This window comes from Oncorhynchus keta, chromosome 15, assembly GCF_023373465.1.
Source record: "Oncorhynchus keta strain PuntledgeMale-10-30-2019 chromosome 15, Oket_V2, whole genome shotgun sequence".
Lineage (NCBI taxonomy): Eukaryota > Metazoa > Chordata > Actinopteri > Salmoniformes > Salmonidae > Oncorhynchus > Oncorhynchus keta.
This window is the reverse complement of record NC_068435.1, coordinates 31,661,779-31,689,099: the sequence shown is the minus strand read 5'-3', so window position 1 is coordinate 31,689,099 and position 27,321 is coordinate 31,661,779. Positions and strand designations below refer to the sequence as shown.

The 27,321-nt window shown below is 44.7% G+C and overlaps 1 protein-coding gene across 2 annotated transcripts in view; it reads left to right on the top strand.

The window, feature by feature from the left end:
* LOC118395222 (myosin light chain kinase 3-like) overlaps positions 1-27,321 on the top strand; it is a 42,620-nt gene that overhangs the window by 1,117 nt on the left and 14,182 nt on the right. The window contains exons 2-8 of one of the 2 annotated variants that reach the window (XM_052463861.1): positions 458-682; positions 23,056-23,152; positions 23,639-24,188; positions 24,415-24,689; positions 25,239-25,344; positions 26,527-26,620; positions 26,919-27,028. In XM_052463861.1, coding sequence (XP_052319821.1) covers positions 629-682; positions 23,056-23,152; positions 23,639-24,188; positions 24,415-24,689; positions 25,239-25,344; positions 26,527-26,620; positions 26,919-27,028 — 1,286 coding nt within the window. In that variant the 5' untranslated portion in view covers positions 458-628. Of the gene's footprint in view, positions 1-457; positions 683-17,263; positions 18,214-23,055; positions 23,153-23,638; positions 24,189-24,414; positions 24,690-25,238; positions 25,345-26,526; positions 26,621-26,918; positions 27,029-27,321 lie in introns of those variants that run through there. The other variant, XM_052463860.1, reaches the window with a different exon arrangement.

The following is a 27,321-nucleotide window of genomic DNA, read 5'->3' as shown; positions in this document are numbered from 1 at the left end:
AAAATCTATCTCTCAAATGGCACCATTGAATCAGATTGACATTCCACACTCAAAATGAATGTATCTTTCCAGGAATCTGAGGTAGAGGCAAAGTGTGTATGGCTGGGTATTGGGTATTGCTTCTGAGTGAACTCGCCACGTGTTCTCTTTTACATTTATTATTGCAGGTATCATTTTTTACAATCTCACTTCATATTTCTTGAGTTCTCTTGCAACATGTGAGCCGCTTGTGTCTTCAGTTTAGGGGTGTCATATTTCTTTAGCATGATTATGGGATTTGTAGTTTATAGCTCTGCAGAGAGTGGGATTCTGGGCTAGATGCAATGTGGAACAGGTGAAGTAAATCAACTCTTATTTTCCCCATTATCCAAATGTATATCAACATCTCTTGTCAGGAGCAACATATTCTGTTGCTACTACATGCATTTTTGACTGTCTATATTTGATCTCTCTTCAGCTCAGACAAGAGGCCCAGCAGCCATGAGAGACAGGCACCAGAGGTCCCCCTGCAGAGGACAGAGAACGCCCACTGTGGTTGAGTCTCTCCCCCAGCCAAGGTGGCCAAGCTGACAGCTAGAACAACATAGCCAAGCTGGCATTCTTCTGCTCCCTGGAGAGGGTGGAGACTATGCGCTGCTTCTGGGAGCTGAAGCACATCCAGCTGGAGGGAGGTTTTGAGGAGGTAGGCATAATATATATGGCAGATTTCATGTGTCCTTTTACTTTGCCACTCCCATGAATTTACTGGTTGACTTGCACCATCTAGTGTTAAAGTCCCTTCCCTGCAGCATGCTGCAATCTCCAGTCCAGAGAACTTTTCACCCCTTCTCAGGGGGACCCTTGGCCATTTCACAATTTTGTTGTTGCCCTGAACTAGCTAACTTGTTTCACAAAATCAACAGCTTGATAACTAGTTGACAAATTGAATCAGGTGTGCCAGCTCTTGAGTAGTGTAAATACATGGATGGGCTGGGGGTCCTCGAGGAGTCTACTGAGCTCTAGTCTACTGACTTCCCCAAGAGAGGGCTGGAACTCGAACCCCCAGAACCATAAATCTATGGAATTAAAGAACAGAACCAAGATGTAGTCAGTTTTTCAGCCACTGGGTGGCATCGCTCTCAACTTTGAGAAAGAAGACATTATATTGACTCAACACCGTGCTCTGCTGCACTCTAATTTGGACTTGATAAGAATCATTATGCAGCGCCCCCTAGAGTAGGCCTTGTCAAAAATGTGGGGCTGTCGGAGGGAAAGTTGCTTAGGCAAACAAACTATGAAGGAAAATAAGTGGCTACAATTTACACTTATTTTGTTATTTAATGAAAATAATGGACCGTTTTTTCCATGTACTGGGGTAACTGCGATTAAGCCTGACTCGGCGTTCCAATGCATTCAAAATACTTTGGGGAAGGCCATTCCACACCGATCTCAACAAACCATTTATGGACCTCGCTTTGTGCACGGGGTCAATGTCATGCTGAAATAGGAAAGGGCCTTCTCCAAACTGTTGCCACAAAGTTATAAGCACAGAATCGTCTAGAATGTCATTGTGTGCTGTAGCGTTAAGATTTCCCTTTACTGGAACTATGGGGCCAAGGCCAAACCATGAAAAACAGCCCCAGACCACCATTCCTCCACACAGTTGGCACTATGAAGCTCCCGACGGGCAGTTCTTGTGCTTACGTTGCTTCCAGAGGTAGTTTGGGATATGGTAGTGTTACAACCAAGGGACAGATGATTTTTACCTACGTGCTTCAGCGCTCGGCAGTCCCGTTCTGTGAGCTTGTGAGGCCTACCGCTTTGCAGCTGAGCCATTGTTGCTCCTAGACGTTTCCACTTACAGTTGCCCGGGGCAGCTCCAGCAGGGCAGAACTTTGACAAACTGACTTGTTGAAAAGGTGGCATCTTATGACGGTTCCACGTTGAAAGTCACTGAGCGCTTCAGTAAGGCCATTCTACTGCCAATGTTTTTCTACGGAGATACCATGGCTGTGTGCTCGATTTTATACACCTGTCATCAACAGGTGTGGCTGAAATAGGAGAATACACTAATTTGAAGGGGTGTCCACACACCTTTGTATATATGGTGTATATATTTTACATTTAAAACATTTGTAGAAATAACTTAATTAGATGATATACATATACCGGTAGGTGTTTCGAAATAGTTGACCAGCTTACCATAGAAATGTTTTGTTAAAGTGGTTTCTGTAATTATTACGGGGGGCTTGTTACCCCATGTCACCCTGGTCTACGTTCTATAAGTAGTCAAAGACCAGTGGTGTGGTTCACAAGTCTACAGTACCAAAGTATTTTAGAGCAACCCTTACGTTTGTACAGTTGTGCAGGGTAGGTTGCTATTCACCAGACCTGTGAACTCATCACTCTGCCTGGCAGAGGCTGTGGCGTTGCCACGGGGAATCCAGGGTCCTTTTCAGATATGCCAAACATTTGCCACTGTTGTTTTGGTATCTCTGTTACCATGCTGCCTCCCAGAGTGTCAAGCTGGCACCGTGAGCCAGATTTGATTTGACTTATTTTGCCAGATGATGTGTTGCCAGTCGCCAGGGACAGTATGTCCTTTCACAGCCCAAATGTTTACTTGTTGAGCAGTTCTGCTCTGCTGAAGCATCACATTATCGAGAGGACCTTAATGGAACATTTTAAGCACTGCTGACATACCGGTAGACACCACAGGAGAGAAACAATGCCTTAAGCATTAATTCTGCATTTTAAATACAGTGAATTTTCTAACGATATGCAATTTAGTGTACATTACAAATGCTCAGCCATTGATGCGCAGCATGAATCCAATAGTACTGGCTATTTACACTCCGTTCCAAGTCTCCAAACTTGCTGGCAGTCTATAGAAACCCCTATTATCACAAATACCCTTTCTTGTATGTCATGTTTTCCCTCAACTCTTGGCAGTTTTAAGAGTTACTATTCGGAGTTCGGAGTTCGGAGACATGTTGTTTTTACCCATTAATCATTAGGGCCGGGAATTGTCAGGGACCTCACGATACTTAGGTGCCGATACGATATGTATTGCGATTCAACACTGTGATTCTATTGCGATTTAATGTTGTAAACATATTGCTCACCAAATGTCATGAGACTATTTAAAAGGAAGATGGAGAACAGGCGACGAAGAAAAAATACTTGAGGTTTGGTGCAGGTACAGCCAACTAGCGCAAAAACAATACTGCAATATCCAGACTTTCCAGACTCACATCAAACATCTCCAATCCAAAGTTAAATCTATAATTGGCTTCCTATTTCGCAAAACAAAGCATCCTTCACTCATGCTGCCAAACATACCCTTGTAAAACTGACCATCCTACCGATGCTCAACTTCGGCAATGTCATTTACAAAATAGCCTCCGATACCCTACTCAATCAATTGGATGCAGTCTATCACAGTGCCATCCGTTTTGTCACCAAAGCCCCATATACTACCCACCACTGAGACCTGTACTCTCTCGTTGGCTGGCCCTCGCTTCATACTCGTCGCCAAACCCACTGGCTCCAGGTATATCTCTCTGGTCACCCCCAAAACCAATTCTTCATTTGGCCGCCTCTCCTTCCAGTTCTCTGCTGCCAATGACTGGAACGAACTACAAAAATCTCTGAAACTGGAAACACACATCTCCTTTACTAGCTTTACGCACCAGCTGTCAGAGCAGCTCACAGATTACTGCACCTGTACATAGCCCATCTAAAATTTAGCCCAAACAACTACCTCTCCCCGTACAGTATTTATTTATTTATTTTGCTCCTTCGCACATTTGTTTATTTTGCTCCCTTTCCGCTACGTTGCACATTCTTCCACTGCAAATCTACCATTCCAGTGTTTTACTTGCTATATTGTGTTTACTTTGCCGCCATGGCCTTTTTTTGCCTTTACCCCCCTTATCTCACCTCATTTGCTCACATTGTATATAGACTTATTTTTCTACTGTATTATTGACTATGTTTGTTTTACTCCATTTGTAACTCTGTGTTGTTGTATGTGTCAAACTGCTTTGCTTTATCTTGGCCAGGTCGCGATTTTAAATGAGAACTTGTTCTCAAATTGCCTACCTGGTGAAATAAAGGTGAAATAAAAAATAAATAAAAAATGTTTGCCAAAATGATACGATATATTGTCAAAAATAATATCCCATCACGATTAATCATTCCCTTGTGCTATTATCATCATCTCCACTATGACAACGAGTGATTTTACCCTTGCAAACCAAGGTGCTAAGTACGTATTCTGACGTACTTAACACCGACCTCTCAGTAGGTCTGTCTCTTAGACACCATTTGCTGACAAACCCACCTGTCATTTGAACCCCACTGAGGATTGGGGATTGACGGAGTTTACAAAGTTTGAGCGTTGGAGCAGAGGTAATTGTGCAGTAATGTTTGGGCGTTCCTAACCCTGGAAACCGGGCACACTCTCTCTGCTAATCAGCATTCTGCTCTCTGTCTAAACCTTCCTCTCTGAAGCCTCTGAATCCTCTCTCTGAGGTTCGAGAGGACCCTGTTGAACACTGAGATTAAAGACAGAGCGGAGAGTGGATAAAGCCATAGGTAACTTATTCAAGGGCAGGGACAATTGGCTAGTGAGCAGTATGTGTCTGATGGCTTCGTAACTCTGGCGCAGACTCTGGGATTTACTCTGCTACAGGAAGGAGAAAGCCCACAGAATCCATCCCCCTCCAACATGCAGTTAGAAAATAAGTATTTTTGATGTCTTGTAAATAAGAGAAGCGTGTCGTCTGCCAATGGGTGTTGTGAAAATGATTGAAATCTCCCAAAGCACGGGACTGCATGCAGCACCTGGTTCATGTGACCTAGGACCTTAGTTACAAAGGCATGGCTTTGAAACGTAGCTTTTTTCTTTAGTGTTTCAGTTTGTTCATTCAGGATGGCATGCTGTTACTGTTGCTTTAAAACACTATAAAACCCTACAGTTCTGGCACAGGTGTGATGTTCCATTGGATACAAGTTTGAAGTAGAACATAGCCCACCGATACTGGTCATCACCATAGTAAGACATGAGAAGGACTTAGGCATTGGACCCTTTACACTTAAAATGACCACGTGCTGTTTCACCAGTTTGTTTCCACTGAAGAACTTGCCAGCAATTATGTGATAGTTGTAGATTTTCACTTTCAACACAAACTTAAATGTATGAAACATATTTAGGGGACAAGACAAGCATGTTTTTTTAATGTCATAGATGTCTCAAGTTTTGAGGGAACATACAATTGGCGTGCTGATTACAGGGATGTCCACCAGAGCTGTTGCCAGAGAATTGAATGTTCGCTTCTCTACTATAAGCCACCTCCAATGTCGTTTTAGAGAATTTGGCAGTACATCCAACCAGCCTCACAACCGTAACCATGCCAGCCCAGGATCTCCACATCTGGCTTCTTCACATGTGAGATTGTCTGAGGGTGTGCTGAGGCGTATTTCTGTCGGCAATAAAGCCCTTTTGTAGGGAAAAAGTCCTTCTGATTGGCTGGGCTTGGCTCCCCAGTGGGTCATGTATACAGATCATGTACAGGGCATTCGGAAAGTATTCAGGCCCCTTCACTTTTTCAACATTTTGTAACGTTACAGCCTTATTGTCACGCCTTGGTCATTGTATCTTGTGTTTTTGTTATATGTTTGGGTAGGCCAGGGTGTGACATGGGTTTATATGTTGTATTTCGTATTGGGGTTGTATTAATTGGGAGTGTGTATTATTAGGGGTGTGTCTAGTTAGGCTTGGCTGCCTGAGGCGATTCCTAATTGGAGTCAGCTGATTCTCGTTGTCTCGGATTGGGAACCGTATTTAGGCAGCCTGAGTGCGCGTTGTATTTCGTGGGTGATTGTACCTGTCTTAGTCACCAGATAGGCTGTATTAGTGTCACTCGTTTGTTGTTTTTGTATTTTCAGTTATTTCATGTACCGCATTATTCTTCATTAAAAGTCATGAGTAACCTACACGCTGCATTTCGGTCTGACTCTCTTCAAACAACAGACGAAGTTCATTACAGAATCACCCACCACCATTCACAGACCAAGCAGCGTGTGAACTGGCAGGAGCTAAAGGAGGACGATATGACGTGGGAAGAAATCGACAGGTGGGCGGCCGACCCAGAGCGAGTGCAGGAGCCCGCCTGGGATTCCCTACAGCAATGCGAAGAGGGCTATACACGTATGGAATCGAGAAGGAAAGCATTGCTATACAGAGCGAAAACCGAAGGTAAAGGGGCAAAGCGCAGAGAGAGAGTGGCTGAGTCAGAGAATAGACCTGAGCCTACTCTCCCTGTTGATCGTGAAGAGCAGTTGCAATGGGAGAGACTGCATCATTTGGAGATTTGGACATGGGAGGAGGAATTAGACGGTCAAGGACCCTGGGAGCAGCCGGGAGAATATCGCCATCCCAAGGAGGAAATAGAGGCAGCTAAAGCGGAGAGGCGCATGTGAGGCGGTTGGAAACCGGAAAGTCACCCCCCAAAAAATATTGGGGGGGGGGGCTAAAAGGGAGAATAGTTATGCCAGGTAGTAAACCTGCGCATACTCCCTGTGCTCACCGTTGGGCTAGAGAGACCCGGCAGGCACCGTGTTATGCTATGGAGCGCACGGTGTTTCCAGTGCGGGTGCAGAGCCAGCTGCGACACATACCAGCCCTTCCTATTGGCCGGGCTAGAGTGGGCATCGAGCCAGGTAAGCTTGGGCAGGCTCAGTGCTCAAGAGCTCCAGTGCGCCTGCACGGTCCGGTCTATCCAGAGCCACCTCTACACACCAGTCCTCCGGTAGCAGCTCCCCGCACCAGGCTTCCTGTGCGTGTCCTCGCGCCAGTACCACCAGTTCCAGCACCACGCACCAGGCCTCCAGTGCGCCTCGCCTGTTCAGCACAGCCAGTGCTTTTCTCCCCTCCTGCGCTATCGGAGTCTCCCGCCTGTTTAGCGCAGCCAGAGCCTTTCTCCTCTCTTGCGCTGCCGGAGTCTCCTGTCTGTTCAGCGCCACCAGTGCTACCAGTCGGCCCAGCGCGTCCAGTGCGCTTCGCCTGTTTAGCGCAGCCAGAGCTTTTCTCCTCTCCTGCGCTGCCGGAGTCTCCTGTCTGCCCAGCGCCGCCAGTGCTCCCAGTCTGCCCAGCGCCGCCAGTGCTCCCAGTCTGCCCAGCGCCGCCAGTGCTCCCAGTCTGCCCAGCGCCGCCAGTGCTCCCAGTCTGCCCAGCGCCGCCAGTCTGCCAGCGCCGCCAGTGCCGCCAGTGCCCAGCGCCTTCCAGACCAGACAACCAGTCTCTTCCAGATCTGCCAGACAACCAGTCTCTTCCAGATCTGCCAGACCCAGTCTCTTCCAGATCTGCCAGACAACCAGTCTCTTCCAGATCTGCCAGACAACCAGTCTCTTCCAGATCTGCCAGACAACCAGTCTCTTCCAGATCTGCCAGACAACCAGTCTCTTCCAGATCTGCCAGACAACCAGTCTCTTCCAGATCTGCCAGACAACCAGTCTCTTCCAGATCTGCCAGACAACCAGTCTCTTCCAGATCTGCCAGACAACCAGTCTCTTCCAGATCTGCCCGACAACCAGTCTCTTCCAGATCTGCCTGACAACCAGTCTCTTCCAGATCTGCCCGACAACCAGTCTCTTCCAGATCTGCCCGACAACCAGTCTCTTCCAGATCTGCCCGACAACCAGTCTCTTCCAGATCTGCCCGTCAACCTAGATCTTCTAGATCGGCCAGACAACCTGAATCATCCAGGTCCACCAGCCAGCCAGGATTTACCGGAGCCTACTACCTGCCTGAGCTTCCTTTCAGTACTAGGCTCCCTCTCAGTACTAGGCTCCCTCTCAGTACCGGGCTCCCTCTCAGTACCGGGCTCCCTCTCAGTACCGAGCTGCCCCTCTGTCCCAGCTGCCCCGCTGTCCCGAGCTGCCCCGCTGTCCCGAGCTGCCCGAGCTGCCCCTGGGCTGCCCCTCTGTCCCGAGCTGCCCCTCTGCTGCCCCTCTGTCCCGAGCTGCCCCTCTGTCCCGGGCTGCCCCTCTGTCCCGAGCTGCCCCTCTGTCCCGAGCTGCCCCTCGGTCCCGAGCTTCCCCTCAGTTATGTGGGGATCAGGGTGAGGACTATTAGGCCATGGTCGGCGGAGAAGGTGGATTATCCTAGGACGCGAAGGGGAGGAACTAGGACATTTATGGAGTGGGGTCCACGTCCCGAGCCAGAACCGCCACCATGGACAGACGCCCACCCGGACCCTCCCTATGCTCTTGAGGTGCGTCCCGGAGTCCGCACCTTAGGGGGGTTCTGTCACGCCTTGGTCATTGTATCTTGTGTTTTTGTTATATGTTTGGGTAGGCCAGGGTGTGACATGGGTTTATATGTTGTATTTCGTATTGGGGTTGTATTAATTGGGAGTGTGTATTATTAGGGGTGTGTCTAGTTAGGCTTGGCTGCCTGAGGCGATTCCTAATTGGAGTCAGCTGATTCTCGTTGTCTCAGATTGGGAACCGTATTTAGGCAGCCTGAGTGCGCGTTGTATTTCGTGGGTGATTGTACCTGTCTTAGTGTTAGTCACCAGATAGGCTGTATTAGTTTCACTCGTTTGTTGTTTTTGTATTTTCAGTTATTTCATGTACCGCATTATTCTTCATTAAAAGTCATGAGTAACCTACACGCTGCATTTCGGTCTGACTCTCTTCAAACAACAGACGAAGTTCATTACACTTATTCTAAAATTCTACACACAATGCCTCATAATGACAAATCAAATATTTGCTAATTTATAATAAAAAAACACTGAAATATTACATTTACATAAGTATTCAGACCTTTACTCAGTACTTTGTTAAAGCACCTTTGGCAGCGATTACAGCCTCGAGTATTCTTGGGTATGACGCTACAAGCTTGGCACACATGTATTTGGGGAGTTTCTTCCATTCTTCTCTGCAGAGCCTCTCAAACTCTCTCAGGTTGGATGGGAATGTCGCTTGCACAGTAATTTTCCGGTCTCTCCAGAGATGTTCTATCGGGTTCAAGTCCGGGCTCTGGCTGGGCCACTCAAAGACATTCAGAGACTTGTCCCGAAGCCACTCCTGCGTTGTCTTGGCTGTGTGCTTAGGGTCATTGTTCTGTTGGAAGGTGAACCTTCGCCCCAGTCTGAGGTCCTAAGCGCTCTGGAACAGGTTTTCATCAAGGATCTCTCTCTATCTTTCCCTCAATACAGGCCAGTCTCCCAGTCCCTGCCGCTGAAAAACATTTCCCACAGCATTAATGCTGCCACCACCATGCTTCACCGTAGGGATGGTATTGGCCAGTTGATAAGCAGTGCCTGGTTTCCTCCAGACATGACGCATAACATTCAGGCCAAAGAGTTCAATCTTGGTTTCATCAGACCATAGAATCTTGTTTTTCATGGTCTGAGAGTCCTTTAGGTTCCTTTTGGAAAACTCCAATTGGGCAGGCCTGTGCCTTTTACTGAGGACTGGCTTCCATCTGGCCACTCTACCATAATGGTCTGATTGGTGGAGTGCTGCAGAGATGGTTTTCCTCCTGGAAGGCTCTCCCTTCTCCAAACTCTGGAGCTCTGTCAGAGTGACCATCGGGTTCTTGGTCACCTCCCCGACCAAGGCCCTTCTTCCCCAATTGCTCAGTTTGGCCGGGTGGCCAGCTCTAGGAAGAGTCTTGCTGGTTCCAAACGTCTTCCATTTAAGAATGATGGAGACCACTGTGTTCTTGGGGACCTTCAATGCTGCAGACATTTTTTGGTACCCTTCCCCAGATCTGTGTCTCGACACAATCATGTCTTGGATCTCTACAGACAATTCCTGCGACCTCGTGGCTTGGTTTTTGCTCTGACATGCACTGTGGGACCTTATATAGACAGGTGTGTGCCTTTCCAAATCATGTCCAATCAATTTATAAAAAATATAAACTCAACATGCAACAATTTCAACGATTTTGCTGATTTACAGTTCATATAAGGAAATCAGTCAATTTAAATAAATTCAATAGGCCCTAATCACATGACTAACGGTGTAACGGTGCAGCCATGGGTGGGCCTGAGAGGGCATAGGCCCACCCACTTGGGAGGCAGGCCCATCCATGGCTATGCCCTTGCCCAATCATGTGAAATCCATAGATTAGGACCTATTGAATTTATATCAAATGACTGATTGCCTTATATGAACTGTATCTCAGTAAAATCATTGAAATCTAATTTTTTTGCTCAGTATACAGGATCTGTGGTGTCCCCGCTATGTAACAGTGCAACTGAACTAAATATGCCCCTCAACTGGCCTCATTTGTACACTGTAGGTGGGGAATATATGGTGTGATGTCTTTAACGTTATGGACATAACCATTAAGGTAAATGGGGGATTTGGAAGAGCAAAAGACTATGCGAAAGAGAGAAGCCTACAGTTGTATCTCTGTCTCTCCCTCTCTCTTTCTGTCCCTCTCTCTGAGAGGCATCTAGAGCAGTACAAATCAGTGAGTAACAGTACAGTTTAATAGCGTCTGTTAGAACCTGGCATCGCGTTTTGATATGACAGATACTTACTGTGGGGTGGCTAGACAAGCCAACTGAGGCTGGCATGTTTTTGAACTAGCAGCGTCATTATTGACGTCAAATGAAATTGCAGGACACTGTGTGACAGTACAGAGATGCTTGCTGAAATTGTTCTCTCATACCCACCAGGTACCCATATTTGTACAGCCACCCCTTCTGTTGATTGATGAAATGAGACATCTCCATTTTGGAACTGGACCAGAACAGTAGTGTCACAGTTGTCACAATAGTAAACACAATGTCACAAATCAGCAGTGGATTTGGACCATTCGGGCGATGGGTCAGGTAGGGGGGGACTTGGAGACAAAAGCAGTTCATCACTCATTAGCTCTTTTTATAAGCCTTGTAGATCACCCAATTGGGGAGAAAGGACGCTGTGCTCCGAGGGGAACTACGGATAGAGCATGTGACTTATTATAACATGAGGTGTTGTGATACAGTGCAGACAAAGGGTCCTGCACTGTCCATCAGTAGATAAAGAATTTTATGGCAGCAAGGAACAGGTTTCCTTTTGAATCACCCTATCATAAACACAGTACTCTACCGCCAAGACAGTTGCCATCCAGCCACCAAGAATCTTCACGTAAAGTACCATTTCCATTGTCCTGAAATGGCCAGGGTAGACAATATCTTTCATTGTAGTCAACCCAAGTCAATATCAATTGTCCCTGATGTTGTCCTGATCCCATCTCTGATACCACAGGTAACCATCACAGCTCTACCAGCTGTATTATCTCCTGGAACATGATGAGCTTTAGCTTAATGTCACATTCAATTCAATTACTGAGCTCAACACATGGAATGGGGATTACAGTATGTGTGGTAGTGTTGAAGAGTCATGTGAGTCGAGGATCCCAGCAGTGAATGATTTTGAAGCTGCCTCATTGTATAATATTGAGGATGTTTTGGCGAATACAGAATTCATGGCTTCCATAGTCTGAGGCAAGCATTAATGTGTGGAAAAGAACACCCTTTTCACACGTTGGATCGTTTTCATTGCAAAGATGGGGATATCTTGATACAACAGAGGTATGGGATCTGTACAGCACTATACACTGTCGACACTGTAGACAGGCCTTTGGCACACTGTGAGCAGCGTGCTGAACAAATAGCTCAGCGGGTTATTAGGTTCAAAGAACTGCTGACTACAGATGAGTCATTGTTCATCTTGGCTTTGGTTTCGAAGTTGAGCAATGATGTGTTCCATCAGTAAAGCGTGTTCCATCAGTAAAGCTCCAAAGACAAGATGATCTATCACCTTCTCCGGTTCCCCTCTCTGTCGTGGTATCTGGTAAGATCTGCAGCACTATTAATACATGGGGCTTAGCTTTCCATTTGTAACTCGGGACATTGAGTCGACTTGCTAGTTACACGAGATTGCAACACAGTACATGTACAGTATGCAACGGTATGGCGTCCTCCATGGAAGATGCCCTTACATTTCAGACTAATTGGCCATTATGTAAGTGTTATAATACACAGTAAGGATCTTGCATGTGTTATACTGAAAAAGTATATAAACGCAACATGCAACAATTTCAACGATTGTGGTCTGTGGTTGAGGCCAGTTGGACTTACTACAAAAATTCTCTAAAATGACATTGGAGGCAGCTCGGGCTCCCAAGTGGTGCAGCGGTCTAAGGCAACGCATCTCAGTGCTATTGGCGTCGCTACAGACACCCTGGTTCAAATCCAGGCTGTAACACAACCGACCGTGATTAGGAGTCTCACAGGGTGGTGCACAATTGGCCCAGCGTTGTTTGGGTTTGGCTGGTGTAGGCCGTCATTGTAAATATAAAAAGCAAGACAGCAAGATAAATCAATGAATTAAAGCTAATCTTCATTTTAGCCTGCTACTTCTCAGGAATGTACTTGAGGAAATGGTACCTACGTAATAATTATCTAATGAATAACACAAACTCTTGTTACCCAATCAAACATTTTTTTTATTAACCGATATGCAAAAACACACTAGCGCGCACACATGTTTCTTTAATTCCATTTATTTTAACAGTAAATTCAGTTAAACTTAGTACTCATCTTGTCTCACAAACACTGGCTTCGTGTTCCATCCCACAAAGTTCTGTATAGAAAACAAGGGAATATGGGGGTGATGGGGGGGCTTCTAAGCTGTTAACAGCTGTTAAGTTTCTTAGCTGCCACGTGTTAGTTTTCCCCCCTTACTTTCCAAGAGACCGCCAGGGCCGGTAAAGAGTTGGCAGGCTAGGCGGTGTGATGGGGGGGACAGGGCTAGGGGACAGTAGGGGGATAGATGTCCAACCTCAGGCCTCCCCAGCAGGCAGCACACGACCCTGGAGCATCCCAGAGCTGCGTGTTCCGGGTGAGAGAGGCAGAGGTCCATTTATAACAGCGTAGTTTGTCTCCTTGACAAAACAAACGCCCCTCTAATACCACACAGTACACTCCCCCGGCAGGGACTGTATATCCTGTTCAGAATAAGACACGGTTAAAGTTAACGCAGACATTAGCATTATAAACATGTGTGTGTGGGAGTATGCATGCAATTGTGCTGTCACTCTTGCAATAGTAGTGGCATGGCAAATGTGCTACAGTACTTGCTAATGCTCACTATTAAGGGGTGTGATGTGATTTAGCAACAGTAAGTGAAAGTCATTTCCTTTCTGCATTTAACAATAGCCTGTCTTTTGAGGAACTTGGGATGTAAACAAGTAAAAGATTGTTGAGGTGTTCCACGCTTGTGCGCGGACACGTGCATGCACACACACTTACGCACGCACACAGTCTTGTACAGCTAACCTTGTGGGGACACACAATTCAGTCCCATTAAAAATCCTATTTTCCCTAACCTTAACCTTAACCCAAAAACCTAACCTAAACCTTAACCCTAATCCTAAAACCTTGCTCCTAACCCTAACACTAACCCTTGCTCCTAACCCTTAACGTAATTCTAACCCTAACACTAATTCTAACCTTTAACCCTAAATCCCCTAGACATTTGACCTCGTGGGGACAAACAACATTTCCCCAGTTGTTTGTTTACTATTCTTGTGGGGACTTCTCGCGGCCACAAGAATAGTTAAACACACACACACACACACACACACACACACACACACACACACACACACACACACACACACACACACACACACACACACACACACACACACACACACACACACACACACACACACACACACACAAAACAATGTTTTGATCATGCTATTCCTTTGCTGCCTGCAACCCTCCTGTGTGTGTGTGTGTGTGTGTGTGTGTGTGTGTGTGTGTGTGTGTGTGTGTGTGTGTGTGTGTGTGTGTGTGTGTGTGTGTGTGTGGCTGAAGTTGTAAATTCTCCACACATACTATATTGAGAGGGTGGGTAGGGAGGGACTTGAGTTTGGGCTCTCTGACAGCCACTGCTCCAGTTTCACTTTAAAGTGTTGGTGATATAAACTCGACCTCTGGTTTATGTAATCAGCCCCACTACTGAAGCCTGTTTATTCCTCCCGGTCTCATCCACAGTTTAATAGTCTTACAGTTCCCCCCAGCCGGCCCACAGCAATGTAGCGTAATATGAACCACTATTAAATGCATTGACTTTCGAGGTAGATGTGAACATTTTAGCCCATATCTGGGGAAGCTTTCACAGTTGTGCTCAGAGTTTTGTGGCCTGCTTCTTAGAGCTGCAGTTTATAGCATCCAAGGCCTCTATTGGAGGACAGAAATATTCAGGTAAATAGATATCTGCTGTAGTATTCTTTAGAACACTATATTTTCGGATCTGTACCAATGAGTGCAACCGTTGATCAGCCAATGTTCAATTGAATTAGTAGTAATTGAATTAGTAGTAGTGTGAGTATTTAAGCTCAATGTTGATTTATGAGCGTCATTTGTGTGCAATGATCCTCTGAGGCAGCCCACCTTGACTTTCCTTTCCCCTCGCTCAATGGAACATTTTTATTCCATGAAAATAATTGCATGCGTAAGGTAACCCTCTGCACCGATGAAAGTGACACAAGCTAAGCCTACGTTGTAGGACTGTATGCAGTAGAGTACAACATTTCTCCCATATGTTTTTGGCTCCAAAGTGTGCGTGGAAAACCATATATCTCAATGTGAATTAACCCATTCCCTCGTTCAGGAGCAATAAGCAGTGTTTGTATTGATGACACATATGTCTCTTATTACATTTTCCATTGATGCAAAGCACATAGAGTTCCAGTCAAAAGTTTGGACACACCTACTCATTCAAGAGTTTTTCATTATTTGTACTATTTGACATTGTAGAATAATATTGAAGACATCAAAACTATGAAATAACACATATGGAATCATGTAGTAACCAAAAAAGTGTTAAACAAATCCAAACATATTTTATATTTGAGATTCTTCACAGCCATCCTTGGCCTTGATGACAACTTTGCACACTCTTGGCATTCCCTCAACCAGCTTCAATAGGATTTTCTTTACAACAGTCTTGAAGGAGTTCCCACATATGCTAAGAACTTGTTGACTGCTTTTCCTTCACTTTGCGGTCCATCCCAAACTCATCCCAAACCATCTCAATTGGGTTGAGTTTGAGTGATTGTGGAGGCCAGGTCATCTGATGCAGCACTCCATCCCTCTCCTTCTTGGTCAAATAGCCCTTACACAGCCTGGAGGTGTGTGTGTTTTGGGTCATTGTCCTGTTGATAAATAAATGACAGTCCCACTCAGCGCAAACCAGATAGTAAAGTGGGCCTTGAATTCTAAATGAATCATCGACAGTGTCACCAGCAAAGCGCCCCACACCATCACACCTCCTCCACCATGCTTCACGGTGGGAACCACATATGCTGAGATCATCCGTTCACCTACTCTGTGTCTCACAAAGACACGGCAGTTGGAACCAAAGATCTCAAATTTGGATTCATCAGACCAACGGACAGATTTCCACTGGTCTAATGTCCATTGCTTGTATTTCTTGGCCCAACCAAGTCTCTTCTTATTATTGGTGTCCTTTAGCAGTGGTTTCTTTGCAGCAATTTGACGATAAAGACCTGGTTCACTCAGTCTCCTCTGAACAGTTGATGTTGAGATGTGTCTGTTACTTGAACTCTGTGAAGCATTTATTTGGTCTGCAATTTCTGAGGTCGATAACTCTAATGAACTTATCCTCTGCAGCAGAGGTAACTCTGGGTCTTCCTTTCCTGTGGCGGTCCTCATGAGAGCCAGTTTCATCATAACGCTTCATGGTTATTGCAACTGCACTTGAAGAAACTTTCAAAGTTCTTTAAATTTTCCAGATTGACTGACCTTCATGTCTTAAAGTAATGATGGACTGTCGTTTCTCTTTGCTTATTTGAGCTGTTGTTGCTATAATATGGACTTAGTCTTTTACCAAATAGGGCTATCTTCTGTATATTACCCCTACCTTGTCACAACACACCTGATTGGCTGAAACGCATTAAGAAGGAAAGAAATTTCACAAATGAACTTTTAACAAGGCACCTGTTAATTCAAATTCATTCCAGGTGACTACCTCATGAAGCTGGTTGAGAAAATATCAAGAGTGTGCAAAGCTGTCATCGAGGCAATGGGTTTTGAGATTTTGAAGAATCTCAAAATAACATATATTTAGATTTGTTTAACACTTTTTTGATTACTACATGATTCCATTTGTATTATTTCATAGTTTTGATGTCTTTACTAGAAAATAGTAAAAATAAAGAAAAACCTTTGAATGAGTCGGTGTACAAGGTTTTGACTAGTACTGTATGTCCCAGATGGACCACTGCATCAAGCATATGTTGATAGGCTTATAGAGTACACTGTTGAGGGGTCCAATTACCAGGCCCTAAGTAAAACAAATTGTAACTGTCTTATCTGTCTATGAGCAGGCTAAGCGTGTGTGATGGTGTGGGAAAGATCTGACTGGATGTTCTTGTGAGAGAGAGACAGTATTAATCATGGCTGTCACCCCCTCTCCAATTTCAGCACAGAGGCTAAAGACCTTAAGTGCTTTCTCAGCCAGGGGACTACAGGCTACAACCTGAACCTGCCTTGATTTTCTCTTGCTCCCTCACTGGGTGGGCGCTCGTTAGAGCTGTTTCGCAGCCAGCAAAGAGATTTCCGTAGCAACGTACATGACTGTCTTAAATACTGAAAATCAGGGCTCACATGCTGTTATCGCAACCATTATTTTTTAGCCTCTCATAAACACTTCTAAGATGTGAATTGATCCACCTGTCATTAATAAGGATCTCTTTGAAATGTTTTATTTTTGCAAACACAGCTGTTCTTTGTGAGTGGATCTTTTAACAATCGTTTGATATTTTGAGTTGACCTAAAAACGTCCCCTACCGGTTATAAATAAAACTTGTCAGTGTCCCGCCTCCTTTCCCCTCCCCATCTATGACACCTGTTCAGCCTAATCACTGTGAAACCACCAAGTTAGACTGAAAAGTCTACTAATTTACATGCAAATAAAGTCAAAGAAACCCAAAGCGTTTAGCATCCTCCCAGACAACTTTTCACTTTGCCTCAGAGAGAGGGACTGTCTACACTGGCCATTTTGAAACTTGGTAGGCGGGCCAGCGACTGATGACGGTCGTGGGCATGTGTCTGACAGCCCCTCCAGAGCCGAACCCCTGCCCGTCACAGCCACCCACAGCCCTCCGCCCCCATTGCTGCTCCCCTGCTGACGTTGGCTGTTCTGTTTACATTTAGGGAGGTCAGCTTATTCCATTCTTAATACCACCTACAGTAGGGAGAAGTGCAGGTGTCAAACTGTGGGTGAGCGACACAGGGGCATAGGGACAATCTCACAGATTACCGTGACCATTACTCGCTGTATCTTTCTGTTTTACTCTTCATGGATTTGAATTTAGTTCACTTATTTATTTTTCATCAAGATATTGGCATTACATTCCCGTTTCCGTCATTAGATCAGCTTGTCTGTACACTTGAAGATGAGCACAGAGGGATAAGGCTGGCTACATTTTCCAAAAAAGGTTCCCCGTCTGTCTCACGGACATTGGTCACCAACCTTTCCGTGACCGTTTTTCTGTTTTTCGATTGGGCGTCCTAACATGATTTTATCATGAGTTCCAAGGTAGTGAACTATAACTCAATCTCAAGAAAGCCAAGCACGATGGATAACGTAACCGATTGCAATGGTGCCGGCTTGGACCTCATTCAGAATCGCATTGAGTCTCTGAACAGTAAGATGGACAAACTCATCAACTTCCAGGAGAAGGTCCTCAACCGGCTGGATGGAATGTCCCAGGACATTGACAGTATAGAGAGGGACATGGAAACACTGAAGGTGGATAAGGAAGAGATCCATATCCCTGCCAGAGCCCAAACTCTACCACCGGCCCTGGCTCAAACCCAGGGCACGGGCATGGGGGGCGAGGTGAGAGAGATGTGTCAGGAGATGAGCTCCATCATGACAGTGCTGGAACAGCGCTCGGAGAAGCAGGCTGAGAAGCTGGATGGGATGGAAAAGCTGGTCCTCAGCATCCATCAGGTCATCAGATTCATTGGGGAGACGATGAAGAGCCCCCGGGTTATGGAGATGATGTTTATGGGTCCGGCAGCACACAAGGCCTCCAAGTCAAAAGACCTCAAGATGGCTATTAAGAGGCAATCGTCCGCAGAAAAGAGCAAGAGCTCAGTTACTAAGAAGACCGACAAGGTGAGACTGGGAGTTCTAACTGTTGTCGTTTCTTTGGCTATGCCGGATTATGTGATATGACTTGCTATTCTATAAAATAATTTCTCTGTAATTAATATCACCTGATTGAGCTAATCATGTAAATGTAATTAACTAGAGAGTCGGGCACCACTAAATAATATTTATAGAGCTGTTATCTTCCGAATAAACTCTTAAAGACCTAGTAATATTTTACATCCATAGCAGTCAACATTAATCTTCATCTTACTTCAGTCTCATCTGAAAGTTGTAAATTCTTGGTTTTCCGCCATAACCCTGGCTAACAATTTGGATCAGCATACAAAATTGGGTTTAATCATTTACTTACTAAATACCTAACTAATCACACATAATTCACATACACATAATTAAATCATAACTTGATTACAAATTACGTCATAGGAAAACGTCCCTAGCGGGCGGAATAGATATGGCGACTTGTTACACAACGGAAAAGGGGCTGGGTTGAGTGAAAGAGCGGGAAGACAGGAACAAAGGTGAAGCTGTGCCATCTTAAATACAGTATCTTATGCATTCTAAATTACCGCCCATTTGGAAAAGGAAAATGCAATAAATATTTACTCTGAGCTGCGCTTCAGTAGGTTGGTGGTAGATTGAAGGCCATGTGGCCAAACCGAGTCCTCTGTGCTTTGAAGAATGTCTCTGGTTGTCAATTGAATACGTTGTAGTAACGTTGTTGTGTGATAGATGGGATACTCTGTCTGTTCCTTCCTAACCTGCATTTGCAGCTGCGGTCGCTAACTCAACAGCTAGGAGGTATCACTTCTGTAGTGAATAAGAGTTCAAAGTTCATACCATTCGCAACCAAAGCTCCTGCTGATGTTGGCTTCGTCCTGTAGTTATTTTCTGAACCATTCTGACATAGGATCGTCATCCTACCTCATCGGAACAGGAAGTTCTATTGTCGTCAAGGGCTTATATAGGAAGGGAGGAAAGGGGTGTGTTTCATAGTTTACAATCTCTGTCTCTTCATGTGGGCGGGCCACTGAGTGAGCAGCCCTAACTTATGAAAACCCACATCTCACATTTTAGAAGCTAAAATCACATTTCATCCCATCACAAATAATTTCATATTCAAGCATTTAAATTGAACTAATATTCCAATCCGATAACTCTGAATGTGTAGACTTTCCACTGTAGAGTTGTCATCTTATCATCAATGAGAATGTCTCAAATGACAACCGAACTGACATCATATTCATTAAGTACCACTGCATATGTTCAATTGTTCGGATTACCAGAATATTGTTCAATTCCCCCCACATACTGATGTTCCCTGAATCTCTATGTTAACCAAAGTTTTAAAAAAAATGTAACCTCAGTAGGTTGGAGAAGGGAAAAGGGGGGAAGAGGTATTTATGACTGTCTTAAACCTTACCCCCAGGCCAACGTCATGACACTGCGCTAACCAAAGAGGTGTGTTTTTGCAGGTCTATGTAGACTATATAAAGGTTGCTTTATTAAGGCACTTGGATACGTTAATGTGAACTGCGTTCATATTTTTAGAATGGATTGACGATATGGATGTGACGGCAAATTAGGTTAGATTAATTGCTGGGTTCACTGTTCCCTCATGGACCTGCAAGTTACATGTCCTTAAACAAATTTGCACAGTTGTATATAGGTTCGGAGGTAGACATGGCGTTCCATGTTGTCATGTTTGGTTTATGATTTCATTTCATTTTATGACTTTGCCACTGCAGAGGAAAATGATCAGAGCAGCAAAGCTGACTAGTCAAGTTGAGCTTTGTTTCCTAAGGAAGGATTGTGGCTTTGCTCATGCTACTTTTCCTCATGCAGTGCTGGACGATGTGTCAAACCAATATGACTTATATAGCGATCTCCACTGTTTTATAGCGATCTTCACTGGTATTATATAGTGCCATGCATAGTATGCCATACTGTATGGAAGGTGCCAAAGCCTATACACAGTGGTAAAATTGGTGGGGAACTTTCCACCACTAGGCTTGTTGCTGTGACTGTATTACCACCAGACCGGCGGTCACGAGTTGTGATGGCAGTTTAATTCCACGTGACCGTTTAGTCATGGTAATTAGGCTTCTCCAAGCTCTGATTCAGGGCAACCCCCCATGTACATTGCTTACCTCCCGCCACAGTAACAGTGTCAAACAGCCATTGATCTGAATGTCTGTACTTAACACTGTATGATACATGTCACAGAGGTTGGCTCAAAATAGGAAGAAGAGGATGGACCTGTATAGGGGAGAGTTTTTAATAGTGGAGTGGTTCTATATCGTTCTATTCTGTATTTTTTTAAACTGCACTGTCGTAAGTAAGCATGTCACTCTAAGGTACCTCTTGTATTCTACGCACGTGACTAATACACTTTGATTTGATTTCAGTTGCTATATGCTATAGGTGCTGTTTTCAGATTCATAGTATTGCTTGGGGATGGAGTGCTGGACCGGTAGAATGTATTTGCCTTTGTACTAGAAGCAGGCATGTGGCTTAAATAGGGATCTAACTGGTTAAGAACTCATTGGCAACAGGTGGCAACAGGTAGCGACAGGGGTGAGAGAGAGCCTAGTGGTTAGAGCATTGGGCCAGTAGCTGATAGGTTGCTGGTTCAAATACCTGAGATGACAAGGTGAAAATCTGTTGATTTACCCTTGAACAAAGCACTTAACCCTACTTTACTTCATTGATGCTGTACTACTATGGCTGAAGCTAGCTGGTGTATGTGACAATAAATATATTTGTTTATCTTAGGGAAGTTAGTATAAGCATTTGGTTGACTAGATTTGGTACTGGACTGAATAGATAACAGAAAGAGAGGAATTTGATTCATACTGTCTACTGCACGGGGTTACACAATGTGTGGCACTGTTTGTGTTGTGGAAGATGAACTTTACACCCAATTCCTCAGAGCTTAAAGGGCAGTCACTTCCAACTTCAACAAGCACTTGAAATTGTTGATACAATGTGAATAGCAGTAACACGCGGAGGGGTGGTCTTAGGCACAGACACTGAAAGTCAATGGGTAGTAGTGTTTGGCATTAAAGCCTTATAACAGGTTATAGGTACCCCATCACTCTCCATCATTGGCACAAGGGTGGATGCCAGGCAGGTATCTGTTTTCATGCCCAGGGTATATTACCTGCAGGATCTATTTCATTTTAAAAATCAAATCAAGCATAGACAGTGTAGCGTACGAGTTTCCACATTTCATGGTGCAGAGTAGTGTGAAGTAGAGGAACTAGGGAATAAGGAAAGGGGTACTGTAAATAGGTATTGGTATCGGAACATTTTAATGTAGTCAGACCCTTATTTGGTTCGATAAGGGTCCTTCCATTTCAACACAGTTCCAGCACAAAACAGACTCCTTTGATACAGACATAACCTTTTCAGCTTGATTTGAGGTTAGAGCTCAAACAGCAACTCGGAGGTCATGTAAGTCCTTGACCTCACGTAGCAGGTGTAAGAGAAACGTCTGAGCGGGGTCCCTACAATCTGTTTTTAATATAGGTTGAATATACTGTATCATTGAAAACCAGATGTTTACTGTTTTTAAGTCCACACGTTATGGCAGCATCCATACCTCTGTGATTGGCTATGGGCTATTGGCTACTGTATGACTCAGATCGCCAGGAATTCTCGCTGTCGTCAGAGTTTTCGTCAGGATCTACCTTCAGCCCCTGGCCAGCTCCCATCAACTCAAGGTATGAGATGTCTGTCTACCACAGACATCTGTCACTTTAGCCCCCCTCCCCGCACACAAACCACACACACACACACTGTACCCAACCCCCCTATCCTTAGATTTGTCCTTCAGGAAGAAACACTTCTGTCACTGTGGAAACCCTCTCCTCAAAATATCTTCCCTGCCTTACTACTGAGCAGTGCTTACCTCACAACCAACAACTAAGAGGCCCTCAAGAGACACTTTTTAAGATGTTGACCTGCTCATAAAAGGACTGGAGCGTTTTCTGTGGTACTAGTCAGCCCCGCCTTACTGAAGTCTGTTTGAGAAGACTTGTTTGGTTGCTTGCGCGAAATGTTTCCGCTCAGGGTTGGCACTGCATGCTATTACTCACTATGACGGGTGATGTGCTATAAATCCACAGCCTCGTACGTATGTAACACCCTATCCATTCATCTGCTGTGTGCAATCAGCAGCATGCTTTGACTGAAACAAAGTTTGTCTTTATGTTGATGCATATTAACGCAGTATCAGAGTGCTGCCCTGAATAAAACAACTGATAAGTTATATGTTATATGTTTGACGGTCACTTTAATGTCATTCTTCCTTACTCTTTCATGTATTGTTTCCATTTTTCTTGTTCCGTTGTAACTTACCCCCCTCACCACCCCTCACCACCCCTCACCACCCCTCACCACCCCTCACCCTTCCTCCTTACCCTTCTGTGTCTTTATCCATCTCATGTTGCATGCCATTCACCCTGTCCAACTAACATTGCCATGCTGTCGGTCTTCTTAACAGAGAACTACCTCTACTAAAGCCACTAAAGGTACTCAAGGGATGATAAACCCTGCATGTGAACGCAACCCAGCTCCCCGGAGACCACTCACAGTCGCAAGACAACAACGCTCCACAGACCAAAGAATTTCCTTGCAAACAGCAAACCCACCGCAAACTTTGTACGTGTTAAATTGCTCAAAGAAAACATGTTTTCATGACGTTTCTGAGCAGTAGATATTGTAATTGCATTCTGGTAGTGGTTTAAGGGGAATATACATACCTGACCTCATTTGAAGGAATGTTGACATGCAGACCAAATGCAGAGCGCGATGATCTTATACCGCGTCCTTCCCTTCCTTTAGCCAAAAGTCCACAAGAAGAAGGATGGGAAGGAGAAGTCGGGTCTGAGCCCAAAGGGTCTGAAAGCACAGAAAAAGAAGAAGCTCCCAGACACAGCAGGTGCTCACATCACAGCACATTCAAATGTGTCAACAATACATCACAGCCGTACACCACTCACACACACACAGTGACCTTTATAAGTCAAAACAACCTAAATCCCACACAGCAGCACTCACAACATGTAACATGTGAGATGTAAACAACACCTGTTCTGAAAGCTTCGAGAGCGGGAGAGGAAAAATCGATACTTTCTTTTTAGCCAAAGGAAAGGGAACAGGCAAGTCACAACACTCTTCCTGTCAGACGTAAACAACAGTATTGTACTAAAACGTATATCATGACACAGAAACATCAAACAGCTCAAAAGATCAGACAGAAACATCAGACAACCACTTGCCGTCCTCTTAGGAGGGTACTAGGAGTGTGTTGACATTCTGAGGCATTGTGCAATTTTCTGATTAAAGTTACCAAAGTGACGTTCAGGCAGGTGGTTGAATTAATTTGAACTGTATATCCTCTGACGTTCTGTTTGTTCCTCTGCAGATACCATCTCCCTTAGGAAGCAGGTGTTGCTACTAGAGGAGGTTCAGAAGCTCAACAGGGAGAATGCAGAGAGATCATCATCATCACCAGGTCACCAGCGGCAGCAGCAGCACCTCACCCCTGATGGCTTCCTGGACCTGGAGGCTGGGTCTGGAGGGGCCTCAGAGGGTTCCCTCAGCCCAAACCTGCTGGACCTTATCCTCAAGGGCCCCAAGGCCCCTGTGACTGAAGAGGAGTCATTGTCTGAGGAGGAGGCTGCAGGAGATGGACTAAAAGTGGAAGAGAGGAAGGAGGAGGTTGTAAAAAAGGAGAAGGAAGACCACCTTGTTAATGAATCTAAGGAAGAGGAGAGAAAGGAGGAGCTGTTGAAAACCACAGAGAAGCCCGAGGAGGATGGAAGACTAGAGGAAAAAGAGGGGGAGAAGGAGAAAGAGGGGGACACTACACTCTCTAAAGGTCCATCGGAAATTGTTGATATGTTGGTAAAGGATATCCCTTCTCTCCCAACCTCCTCTGAGGCTCCAGGACACACCAACTCTATTCCTGAGAGGTACAGTATCTCCTCTACCCTCACTCTCTTCCTACTTCTTTCATTCTATGTATTTCTATCTTTCTCTCTCTTTGTCCCCCTTTTCACACGATCTTACTCTACCTTTCTCTCACCCTACTTCAATGGTGCTTTATGTGCTGATCCCTCTCTTCCATGTATACACACACATGCGAAACAACATTCCACATTTTCTGAAACATTTCTAAAACATGTCCGTCTGTTCCAGCTGTGAAGACCACAACAAAAGTGATTCCTCTCTGTCTCTGGAGGCAGCAAAACAGGACCAGGTGGAGGAGGGCAGCACCGGCAGTAAGCGTCAGGTGATGGAGGAAGACCTGGGAGTAGAGGACCACAAGAAGAGTCGGGTAGAGGAAGGAGAGGATGAGGGATGGGGCGTCTTCAAGGCAGACGGGGTGGATATCCGTGTGGAGCGGAAGAAGAGGCTGGTGAAAGATCAGGCCACAGAAATCAAGCAGTCTACTGGGGAAACGTTCTTCATTGGTGAGGACCAGCATCTTTATGGGGTACCGTGGCTTTAAGTCTGGCGCAAAGGTGGTAAGTGGGCGGAATCTTATTCATTTGAAATGTGCACACCATTCCATAAGTCACACATTGATCTCAGTGGAAGACTGGAATTACGCAAACAAATCTTAGGATTCGGGCCTAAAATTAAATCCAATAGATTGTTGATATGGTGGCAATTATCTCTTTCTGTAGAAAATATTCATACCCTCATTGGATTTGGATAGAAAAACATGCTCTCTCGGAGTAGCGAAGTACGAGAGAACTGAAGTTTGCATAACCAACCTTGTATCTTCTGTCATGTTTACCACAGGGTGTGAGTAAGCACAGGGTGATAATTTGATTATGAAAATCCTGAGGTACCATTACAAGAGCACATGTTAACTGATTAACAATACAGCTTATATTTCCCCTCCATGCTACTGTTTGCCAGGGCTCGCTTGATATCAATCTCAAAATGACTTCACTGGTTAAATGAAGGATAAATAAATAAGAATATATTTTTATGTATTTCATACCTCCCTTTAGACAAAAGTCCTCCTCCACCAGCTCCATTCCTCCATCGGATAGTGTCGGCCAAACCCAACCAGATCAACAACTTCTACACCATCAACAGAGTTGAGATTCTAGGAGGGTAAGTGTTCCAATCCTGTTCCTAGATGATGACTTGCCAGGAGGTAAAAATTACTTTTCAACTGTTCATCTTCAAGAACAATCCATGTGAAATAACACATGGGCAGCAGATAGCCTAAGGTAGCCTAAGAGAGGCGAGCCAGCAACCGGAGCGTTACTGGGATCAAATCCTAGATGCCATTGTGTCCGTGAGCATTTTTATTTATTTAACTAGGCAAGTCAGTTAAGAACAAATCCTTATTTTCAATGACAGCCTAGGAACAGTGGGTTAACAGCCTGTTCAGGGGCAGAATGACAGATTTGTACCTTTTCAGCTCAGGGATTTGAACTTGCAACCTTTTGGTTACTAGACCAACACTCTAACCACTAGGCAACCTGCCTCCCCAGAGGATGGTACTTAACCCCCCACAACAACAGCTCCCTGGGTGCCCAGCTCCCCGGGTGTGGTAGCTGCTCATACCTCTCCAAAAACCTACTGTACCATATTTCTTTCGGACAGGTTGGGTTAAAAGCAGAAGTACATTTACTTAATTCCTTGTATGCGATTGACAAAAACAATGTTATTATCTCTTATTTATTCCTGCAATGTTTCAACTAGTAATGTAAAATAGTGCCTGCTTAGGCTTATCGCTCCTCAGGGAGCACAGGCTATCAACGACTACTCTCCATCGCACTCTGTTCTACATCATGCTGAGTTATTATAAATGAGTAAATTCTCCAATGGGACTTTTGGAACTGTACCCACGGAAAAAAACGTATCTAACCTAGATCAAAGACCGAGAGAGAAGAAGAGAGAGGTCCTCGACAAGTTGAGTTGTGTAACCCTCCTCTCTTCTCCTCTCCCCTGGTTCATAGCTTCAAAGTTATATTATAGGAGAAATCAATAAAAAATACAATACCTTCACAAAATGATTTTGTATTTGAGGACATACTGATAAAATAGTTCTGATAGTTCAAGTTCTGACCGTGAGATCCCAATCAATTCAGAGGATGTATTATCTTGATGTGTAACATTCTAGGATTTGTGACTTACAGGTGATAGTTTTGGCAAGTCTTTCTGACCCCTGTCGAGGGAGTATGGTTGCGTTGAAACGTTCCCATTATAAATCATAAAACGACCCAGACAGGTGTAACTCAGAAACGTTGAACTGATGACACCTTACTTATCTTTGCTCTCTCCTAGGGGTCGTTTTGGCCAGGTGCACAAATGCATGGAAAACTCCTCAGGTCTCACACTAGCTTCCAAAATCATCAAAGCCCGGAGTCAGAAAGAAAAGGTACAAAGTCAACATTATTTTATACATGATTTGCATGCATGTAAAAACCTCCACACATCCTTGTAGCTTCCTTGAAAACTACTTTTTGAAGGCGGACCCACTTCGCTTCCTATTCAAAATGTGGAAGTAGACATCGGAACATAATGCCCTAAGGACACTTCAGTCTACGTGGATGGGGGATGTATTTCCTCAGATGTTTTTAATTTGACACAGAAAAGAGAAGCCGTACCTTGCCTGCTAGCTGTGAGTGAACATCTGACACTTCTCATTGTGTGGTTGGTGTGTGTTCGGCATGCAGGAGATGGTCAAGAATGAGATCATGGTCATGAACCAGTTGGACCACGCCAACCTGATCCAGCTCTACGCCGCCTACGAGTCCAGGAATGATATCATCCTGGTGCTGGAATAGTACGTTCCCTCCACAAAATGAAAAGGAACGTTATCAGCATTATCCTGAATCTCTATGGTTTTCTACCTTGCTGTATGTTCCTTCTCATAATGTTTTCTCAACCCACATCTTTAAAGGACCAGTGCAGTCAAAAATGTGATTTTTTTTCCCCCTGTGTTTTATATACATTTCTACACTATGAGGTTTGAATAATACCGTGAAATTGTGAAAATGATAATGCCCTTTTAGTGTAAGAGCTGTTTTGGACTGCCTGGTGACATCACCAGGTGGTAAATTTGATTGATAGATATTA